This window comes from Pteropus vampyrus, unplaced genomic scaffold (genome assembly GCF_000151845.1).
Source record: "Pteropus vampyrus isolate Shadow unplaced genomic scaffold, Pvam_2.0 Scaffold17, whole genome shotgun sequence".
NCBI lineage: Eukaryota > Metazoa > Chordata > Mammalia > Chiroptera > Pteropodidae > Pteropus > Pteropus vampyrus.
In genome coordinates, this window is record NW_011888798.1 from 5,457,934 (window position 1) to 5,468,918 (window position 10,985).

General features: G+C 34.0%; 1 protein-coding gene across 1 annotated transcript in view; it reads left to right on the forward strand.

Annotated features, from left to right (window-relative positions):
- The window catches only part of LRP1B (LDL receptor related protein 1B), a 1,708,438-nt gene that overhangs the window by 1,674,564 nt on the left and 22,889 nt on the right, over window positions 1-10,985 (forward strand). Inside the window, exon 86 of the mRNA XM_011354519.1 lies at window positions 3,180-3,284. Coding sequence (XP_011352821.1) covers window positions 3,180-3,284 — 105 coding nt within the window. The remainder of the gene's footprint in view (window positions 1-3,179; window positions 3,285-10,985) is intronic.

The window sequence follows — 10,985 nt, forward strand, 5'->3', positions numbered from 1 at the left end:
TCTATCATGAAAAAAGTTTATGCCTCTGAGGTTAGAGATCAATCCTTACTCCAAACTTCTTTTAACAACCTTTCAAAAGAAAATCTTATAAAGGACTGGACTCTGTCACTTGCCTTGCTCAGGCGTATAATAAATGGTAATATGAGATGGAAAAGCGTGCCATGAAGTGTTCCTGCCACAGCTTCTCCTCGTCAGCTCTGCAAGGGTGCCAGGCCTGAGTTATGTTGCTCTGTCAGACAAAGCCCAATAAAATTTTATTACAGATAGCATCAACTTTTTCTTTTTTATTTACTCTCATTTTAGAATTTACTCTAAATATGATTTGTGTTACTATAAATGACATTTACACAGAACCTCAAATTGGTTCATTGGAAGGTACATTATTTTTTAAGTAAAGTAATTGAAAATATGACTAATTATAAATATGTGCCGTTGATAAGTACATAAAAGCAAAATGCATTTTCACATAAACTACCAAAATCATGTTTGCCTATTAAGCTCATCAGTTCTTTGTGATAAAACTTTAGCATGACAGAACTTTATTTCAATTAGCGGGTATACATTTTTCTTCATGTCTAATGTACCATATCAGTAACGTGCTGTAGAATTTTCTTTACAACCCCATTTTATTCACACAGAAAGGCTGTGAGCCACAGTTTCCTAGTTAAACTTAGAAAATCTCAAGCAGAGACACACATCATGTTTCTGTTACCTGGAGAAGTTTCACATGAAGAAGGAAGGGTAGGACTCTTAACACCCTCAGTGCTGCCTGCTATATAAAATTGGTTTTGCCAACCTAGAAACACCAGAGCCTGTAAACTGAGAAGGCTATTGAAGTTCAACATTATAGTTCTTGACTCTTAAAAGATCTTTTTGGAAAAATATATGTAAAAATTTAAAAAAATAACAATGAGTAGTAGTTGAAGTTTAAAAAATAGATGTATAATAATTGTTTGATATGACAGACAATAAAACATATGAGCATGACAATACAAACAGGATTCTTTGGGTATTCTGAGACTTATTAGACAAATTTTTTTCATTTCTATGATATATTTCATCTTAGCATTAAATAAAGTTTACAGTAATGTTGGAAATTCTATTCCATAGGTAAAGAACTGATACCAGAACAAAACCACAACTAAGTTAAAGTAAATCTTTTAAATTAGAAATTTCAAGCTGCTTATATACTTGTGATTCCAAATAGCCAGGTGTGTTTCTAATGCACACAGCCTATAAGCTCACCTAGAATAGATACTGTCAAGTATCATGAGCACAATCTTTACAATGGAACTAATTGCATATTTTTTTCTCTTTGGGAAATCTAAATAAATATTAATTAAGAAAGACCAGATCATAATTTTGAATTGCCTAAATAATACCTTTGTGATATTGTTATAGGAATTCTTTGTCTGTACTGAACAAGTTTGGAAAGTGAAAAATCACAAATTGTGTGTGTGTGTATATGTGTATCACATATGTCTTTAGGAAACAAACTTATAATGAAAATTTACATTAAAATATGAACTGTACTCTGATGCATTATAATTAGATAATTTGTATTTCACATTTGAAATATCTACAAATTTCTATCTTAGAATTCAAATAAAGCCTTTAGGAAAAACGCAACATCTATTATAATTCTTGGGAGCAGAAATTTAAAAGCAATTAATAATTAGAATTTGTTTCTCTTTTAAAAGCCGATTTTTCATGTTTACTTATCTTTCTTGTGAGAAATCTTTTAACGTATAATGAGCAAATTTTCTCTTTGACATTGTTTCTTTGATGGAACAAGAATTCATAACTTTCTACTTTCTGATTTTTGAGGAGGCTAGGCATGGAGGGCAAGGAAAAGTCTCCCTGAGCCATTTAATGTATCAGACACCCGCTAAATGTGTACTTGACTCACTTTGTGACAATATTTGAATGCCTTTGTAGTTTACAAAGGTTGTGATATTTCCTGTTAAGTCTTGAAAACTTTAAGCCCCTGCCTCCCTCCCCATGTTTGATTCCACTTTCATATATCTCCATTCCACAATGAGGACATAGTTGACTCATTGCTTCTGTTCATCTTGAAAAGAAATGTGATTTGAAAATCCAGGCTCTTAAAAAATATATTTAAGTTAAATACCTGGAAAAGTTAGAAGCATTTCATGCATTTCCAGCAGCCCTACCAGCCACATGAGGTCAAATAAATATGTGCTGAATAAATGAACTACGGGATTTTCAACCAATTATTTCAGGCATCTAACCTATCATTGGGAATTATCCTTTGATAAATGTACAGCAATAAATATCCATCATATAGAAAGGATCAAAGTGATCAATCAATGGTATTACAGCTTGATTTCTTTGTCAAGGTTATGTCCAGATTTATTGTGATACCATTGATTGCTTAATAGCACCTAGTACTGATATGATTTCATAAGAAGAACATGAGCAGGATCTGTTGTAATTTTGATTTGGGCCAAGGCTTGCATGATTCTATTACCGCACTTCTGATAGAAGAGGTCCCTTGATAATTTAGAATTTCAATACATTTGTCTCTGTTCTCACAACAGTTTTAATGTCCAATCTAATTGTATGTATGTATGTATGTATGTATGTATGTATGTATGTATGTATTTAAAAATATAACATGATAAATAAGAAATGTATGTATTTTCTTATTATTAATAAGCTTGTTTTCCCATGTAGCAATAGCCATAGTGTTTATTCTTATCCTAGACATGTAATGTGCTATAAACTAAAATAATTTCCATAGGTTTTCCAAGTAAGCCTACCTCATTACTTTGTTGCCATATTGCATATCGTTCTTATAACATTACTGTTTATTTTTGTAATGAACTGCTCTACGTTTTTCCTGTTAGAACAAAAAGAATTTGATATTAATTACAATACATATTCAGAGAGAAGCAGTGGGATACAAGTTCTATAGAATAACCTCATACCTATATTTTCTTACAAAATATGGAGTCTGAAGTTTATAACAGTTTATATATATATATATATATATATATATATAAATTGCTTTCAGCTAGTCTGCCTTTCTGAAAAGTTACTTATAGCTAGCCTCTGTATTACTCCTCTATGATAAGTATTATCATTTGCAGAGAGTCAGTATTCAACAATAATAATGTCAGTAACAATAATCTCTTTTTCTTTCTTTGTTGCTGCAGCTGTACTAATGGAAAGATTGCCTCTAGCTGTCAGTTATGTGATGGCTACTGTTACAATGGTGGCACATGCCAGCTGGACCCTGAGACAAATGTACCCATGTGTCTGTGAGTATTTTATAATGTCGTGGGCATTTAATAATTTGAATTTGTATGCACACGGAATCCCTGCTCTATTGTTCTCCTTTCTTAGGGGTAATACATTTTAAATGAATGTTTCATGGACATCTCTGATCAGGTATTGTCCTTCATTGGCTCATGTGCTACAGAATCTTCTCTTTCATCAATTTGCTAGTGATTTTATAAGGAGCTCATTCAATTCTTAGCATCATACCCATTTCAGACATTCATAGATCTTTAAACAGAAATGTCGAAAATTGTTCTAATTTCATTAACCCTGTTCAGACATGTGAAACCCAGCACAATCACATTTATGAACGCTTTGGTAGTTAAGGCCATTCTTTTCAAACAAATCTGAGGTATCTTTTCAAGTGTAAATACTATTTGATGTCCGTATCAGGTTTAGAATGTTGTATTATGTAGACCTATTAAATCCCTTGCTTCTTTAGATACATTAACTCAAATCTGGGTTTCTAAATATTTGGAAAATGTTGGAGATTCTCTGCTCCTGAGAAAATCTGGAATTTAATATTTTCTCCTCCAAAATACCCAATTGTCCAGAATGGGCAGTTTGAAATAAAATCATTCAGCTTATTTGGTTTCTATTTTGAATATTTTATTACTGCTTGACCAGAAGGATGATGCCCACATAAGTACCAAGTCTGTGTTCTGTATCCCACCTTGTCAGAGTAGCATGTGATGAATGTTTCAGAGAGAGAAGTGAGCATACCTGAGAAAAATTTTATTCTTCTGTTAACTATCCCTTTATGAAATAAATTTGAAACATATTTGGCAAAAAAATAAAAAATCAGATGCTTTATTTAGCTATATTTTACTGAAATTCTGCAGATGCTCTGTGGGGTTTAAAAGTCAGCGCTGTGACCAGAAAGAGAACCCTTGTGATCACTACTGTCAGAATGAGGGGATTTGCACTTTAACTGCGTTTAATGAGCCAAGATGCAAGTAGGTTTAACCTTCCACTTACTGCTCTGCTTCGTGTGACATCATTTTGGGCCACAGTTCATTGGCTTAAATCATGAACATCCACATGCATTTCACAGTGTATACTTAATCTCGGGGCTCATCTGTGTCATACACACTTAACCTTTGCTTCGCTTACCGACGATTGTATGCACCACAGTCAGCTAGAAAGTCTAGAAATATAACAGGGGAAATGAAAAAGCTCATGAAGCTAATAAAAATACATTTGCTAGACTAGTGGCTTTTAATTAGAGAAGTACAGAAGCAGGTGTTTTTAGACTCTAGTATATACTCTACACTCTATTTGGAATAGTGGTTTTTATTTAGTAACTGACTGTTCAAGTACTATTGAAATAATATGTTATTTTGTTTCCAAAAATTTTACTGAGAACTGTCTTCCTTAATCAATGAGACTTCTTTACAGAAGAAATATGTACATGCTAAAAAATTTCAGAAATTTCATTTCTTAATAGTTTAAACAATTATTTCTTAATTCAACTTATTCATAACAAACTCATTTCCTCTGATAAATTTCATAGAACACCTTTGGGGAAACTATCAATGTTCATCACAATGAAAGCTATTTTCTAATTTTTATTTGAGTTTTAAAGATGGATCCTATCTGACATACTTTTTAGTTCCCAAGATTATAACTAGAAGCCCTTATGAGTGCCTAATAATTGCCCCGTCGTGGTGTACCTAATAATAGTTTTCAAGCACAACTGTATTAAAATTCAAGTCTTTCATTACAAAAACTCTGCAGTTTTATTCATGATCACCTATTTTTTCTTCAGGAAAATATCATTCTTTAGACAATAGTTGAAAGAATATGGGAAGTGATTAAAATAATCACAGGAAAAATTTATAACAGATCCTAGAGATCAGCTGCTGGGAGTCTTAGTAGGACAAATGACTCAATAAGAATGAGAAATGGGAATGTATGAAAGACTACAGAAAAAACAACCTTTGTTGTTCATGTAATTCATGTAGTTTGGTGATGGCGGGAAGAGCGTTTTGAAAAGAAAGGATAACATAAGCAAAGACACAGATAGGAGACTTAATGGCGTCTTTGGGGAACCGTGAGTGGTTTAATATAGCTCCAGTTAAGGGTGGCTGTAGAGTTGGCAAGAGGAGGGGTGTAAGGCAACAAAACTAGAAAGGCAAATTAGAATTTAATTTATGTCAAAATTAGGGGGTTCCATAGGATCCTGAAAAGAATGAATAGCCAAAGAGATATGAGTCAGAGGCTTGTGCTGAAGGAGTTTGCTTTTGAAGGTTACATTTGTCAGCATGTGTAAGAAAATCCTAGAGATCAGCTGCTGGGACCCTACATCAAAAGGTTTGACAACACTTCAGGTGAAAAGTAGTGAGGGCTAGAAGCAGAGCAATACAATTGTAGGAAAGAATACTAAGGACAATAGATTTATGGATATTTCAGAGTTTGTAAATCCAGAGTGATCCTTGGCTAAATATTGATTTAGCTTCTTTTGTTACTTCATTTTTTGGACACTGGCAATGCCTGGTTTGAGGTCTAATGTTCATTCATCTTGTCCCTCTCTCATTATTCCCAGGCAAAGTACACATGACATTTCAGGCCCACCCTACCTTCCCGGGACAGGGCCTTTCCAGAGAATGTCCTTGTGTCACCAGAATAAGTATCTCTCATGGGCATAGCAGCCTACAAAAATGTTCTCTTCCATTTTTCACTCTTACCAAGTGTCATCAGAGACACCTGAACTTTTAAAGTGATAATCAGCCTATCTAATAAATTCAGCCAGGAAAAAAATATTAATTGGAGAGGGTTAGTACAAACACCATTTACTTTTATGTATCTTTATCTCTATCTGCATCTGGCTTTATGAAAATTTTGTCTGTGCCTTGATTTTCTGTGCCTTAAAATTAATTCTCATGCCAGGAATAATGCTCACTGAATTCCTCAAATCACTTGACATAAAAGAAGCACAATAAAGATAATTGCATTCTGTTATCATTCATTCATTAATTCATTAACCAAATATTTATTGATAACCTATGGGTAAGAACTTGTATAAATTTGGAAGGGGAATTATTAATAATTAAAACTGGTTTAGCAAATATTTTGTGACAAGTACTGCCTTAAGCACTTTACACATTTTATGTATAAAATTAGAATATTATATAATTATATTATCATTATTATTATCTAGTTGTTATCCCTATTTTACAGATCATAACCTGAGGTTATATAGCAGGAAGTGGTAGATATCTAAGACTCAAGTGACTCTTGTTTGATTCTAAATTCCATGCTCTAGTTATAACTCTTATGCAGTATTGCTTTCTTTATGCTGTATTAATACACACACACACACACACACACACTTATAGAGAGCAGGGGAGAAAGAGAGAGATGGAGGAGAGAGAGAGAGAGAGAAAGAGAGAGAGAGAGAAAGAGAGACAGACAGACAGGCAGATTTATTGTAGGAATTGGCTCATGTAATTATGAAGGTCAAAAGTCCCACAATCTACTATCTGCAAGCTGGAGAATTCAGTTCAAATCTGAGGGCTTCAGAACCATGGGAACTGATGGTGTAAGTCCAAGTCCAAAGTTCCAAAATTCAGGAGTGTTGATGTCTGAGGGCAAGAGAAGATAGAGGCCTCAGATCGAGCAGAGAGAGTGCATGTGTTCTTTTTCTGCCTTTTTCTTCTATTCAGACCCTCAATAGATTGAATTATGCCCACCCTCATTGGTGAGGGTGATCTTTACTTAGCCTACAGATTCAAATGCTAATCTCTTCCAGAGACATCTCCACAGTCACACCCAGAAACAATGCTTTACCAACTATCTGGGCATCCCTTACTTAGTCCATTCAAGTTGTCACATAAAATTAACTTACACATATATACACACATGAACGCACGAACACATTACGTATGTATACAAATTTTGCTTTTTGTTACTGTAATGACCCGAATTGTGTCCCTTCTAAATTCATATGTTAAAGCACTAGCCCCTTAATACTTCAGAATGGGACTCTATTTGAAAATAAGGACTCTAAAGATGTAACTGAGTTAAAATTGAGTCCTTAGGGTGGGCTCTAGTCCAATATGGCTGGTTTTCTTATAAAAAGAGGCAATTAGGACACAAAGACATCAGACACACGTACAGAGAGATGATGATATGAACACACGGCAAAATGATGCCTATCTGCAAGCCAAGGAAAGAGATCTCAGAATAAACCAGATCAGCTGACACCTTGATCTCAGACATGTAGCTTCCAGAATGTAAGAAAATACATGTCTGTTGTTTAAGCCACTCAGGCTCTGGAATTTTTTTTATGACAACCATAGCTAACTAATATAGCTTTTGATACTGGAGTGGGGTGCTACTGTAACAAGTACCTAAAAATTATGAAAGCGGCTTTGGAACTAGTAATGGATAGAGGCTGGAAGAGTTTTGAGACACGTTAGAAAAAGCCTAGAATGCCTTGAAGAGACTATTGGTAGAGATATATGCATTAATGGTTCTTCTGGTGAGATCTCAAATGGAAATGAGGAACATGTTATTTGAAACTAGGGCGAAGGTGATTTTTATAAAATGGGAAAAAACTTGTCTGGATTGTTTTCTAGTGTTTTGTAGAAAATAAAACTTACAAAATATTAACTTAAATATTTAGCTGAGGAGATTTCGAAGTAAAACAAAATATATTAAAGGTGTGGCCTAGTTTTTCCTTGTAATTTATAGTAAAATGTAAGAGAAGAAAGATAAATTGAAGGAATTATATTAAGTGAAAAAAAAACCTTGAAAATTTGGAAAATTCTTAATTTATTCATATTGCAAAAGATGAGAAAATATGTTCTGGAAAAAATATCAAGGGCGTGGATGGATGATTGTTTGCTCTAAAAAGATTCCAGACCCGATTCATGGATCAAGTCAACCCTGTTACCATCAATGTTGTCTATTTGGACTGATGGAGATAGAGGCAGATAAAAAAGGAAGAAAAGCAGGCGGACTTCTGAGATTCTACAAGATGTGCCAAGAGAGCTATCTGCTGAAAACATGCATTATACTTCAAGAACAGAGAAGAATGACCCTGAAGGCAATTCAGAGATCAGGCAGAGCTGCCACTGTCATCATGATTCTAGAGGGTACAGGTGTCCATAGGGCAGGGCCAACTCCTCAGTTTCACCAGGTCAGTCTGCCATCTCCAGGGCCAAGAGAAAAGAGATTCTGCCCAGAGCCTTGGGGTCTGCTGTCCAGGGCCTCAGAAGTGGAGCTTCTGCCCCCAACTGAGGTAGTGATGAGTTGTCACCCCAGTGGGCCCAGAAAGTAGGGCTCCACCCTGCTGGTCCCAGAGGACAGAGAATCAAACGCAGAGGTATTATTCTTGAGCCTTAAATATAGAATTTGTTGTGTTAGGTTTCAGACTTATTTAGGACCTCTGACCTTTTCTTCTTTACAATTTCTCCCTTTTGTAATGAGTTAAAAATTTGGGGGCTATTGGGATGAGCTGAATGTATTTTGTATGCAAGAAGGACATGAATTTTGAAAGATCAGAGGATAAGTGTTATGGGCTTATTGTGTACCCCACAAATTCATATGTTGAAACCTTAACCCTCAGTACCTTGGAATGTGACTTTATCTGGCCTTTAAATAGGTAATTAAGTTAATAACCTTCAGAACTGTGAGAAAATAAATTTTTGTTATTTAAGTCACTTGGTCTGTGGTATTATGTTATGGAAGACCTAGCAAATTAAAACAATCACCACATATATTTTCCATTAGGGAGTCTACTGTTGGCCTCTCTGTTACAAATAATATTTTCATAGAATTTCCCACCTTTGCACACCTTCTGTTTAGTTATAAATTTTCTAAGGCACAGCAATCCTTCTCCATGTTGACCCATCCCATTGAAGACCAAGGAGATATTGAAATGTGCTCATAAACTTCTCCTGGAAATAAATCAATGCTTAGAGATTCATGAAAAAATATAGTAGGGGACAATGAGGAAGTCAGGGATTCTTCTCTGTAGAGATCTTTCTTCTATTGTCTGGATTCTGAATACAGATTCAAATCCTGATTCTGTACACATGAGTCTCCTGTATTAACAGTACCAGAGGGATCCATTTATTGGCTGGCATCATCACTATCAAAGTGAAACAGATAGTAAGAAAGCTTTCTTGATTCTATGGCAAGATACAGTAAGTGGAAAGAGAAGATTTTGCAGTCATGCTACCTGGATTTATATACTCATTCTTCTGATGACTTTTGATGTGGCCTATAAGACTCTCTAAGCCTTAGATTTTTTTTTTTCTTTAGGAAGATGGTTCTAGTATGTACATATAAAAACTTCCATAGTAAAGACATGTCGTATGAGCACATATAATATTACTCTGAAAACCTGTTTAAAGCCTCTAGGTGCTCAATGTCTGCTTTGATTTTACCGTGACTATAACTCTAGACTTATAATTAACTTCTATCTTTCAATCTTGGTGGTATGGTTATACCCTATGCATATGGTTTTATTTGAGGTAACTTGCTGAAGATATTTTGGGAATCCCAAACTCTAGCTTTTGTTTTTGGCAAGCAGCTCCTGGCTGAGATCTTAGCATTGTAATTAGTCACAAATTTCATAAAAACTTCATATTTGGTTTTGTATACGTTGCATTTTTTTTATTTGACTTTTCTTCACACTATAATTTTTTGAGAAATTACTAAGGAGTCTTTATATTATTAAATCAACTAAAATACAACTAAATCAACACTTTTTTTATTTGGACAGACTTTGATAGGGAATGATCTAAAGATTTCCTCTCAAACTAGAATAAAATAACCCCTCAATGCCAATATTAAACATATTTTTATAGGCATTATTTTTTATTAGACTATGGATATTTTAGAAATAAAAATTAATAATTCTGATAGTTTTTTAAATACCCACATTTCCTAGTAATAACCATTGTTATATTTGGATACTATGCATTCAGTTTCTTTATGCAAATATACATTAGTAGAGTATTCTGTACTAAACTGATAAATGCTCATTTATGTTTATTTACTTTGCAATTCTTAAGAACATCATTCCATGTCAGTGTGAATAATTAGATGCTTTTATTCACAATGGTTTCCCAATGTTCCATTGTCTAGATTTTCCTTACTTTATTTACTTAACTATATATCATTTACTAATTATGGAGTGTGTGTGCGTGTGTGTGTTTCGTTCTTTTGTTAACTATTTTTGTCTAAGAGTAAAAACTTATGTGTGTTAATATCTTAATTTGTGTCTCATTAGTTTTCTAAGATTAACACCCAAAAGTAGAAATATTGCATCCAAAAGTATAGACTTTATGAATCAAACTAGCAATAATTTGGGACAAGTTAGTTTATCTCTTGGTGTCACATTTACTTTGTCTGTGAAATGGTGAGTTTGGACTAATTGTTCACAAATTCAAATACACAGGACTACAGAGCATGTGTATTTAAATCTAAGACCTATTTGAACTTTTGTTTAGAAACTGGTTTGAAATTAAATTAGTTATAACCCCAAATACAGTTACCTCAAACTCTTCTGAAATATCTATGAAGACCCAGAGAAGACGAAGATTCCCATTAGCCACAAAATTAAGACTAACAGAATCTGTTGTTAATAATATACAATAACTGAGGAGCTAATCATAATATTCTTGGGTCACAATTAAATATTTATGTTTAATTTTTTTCTACGGTTTTAT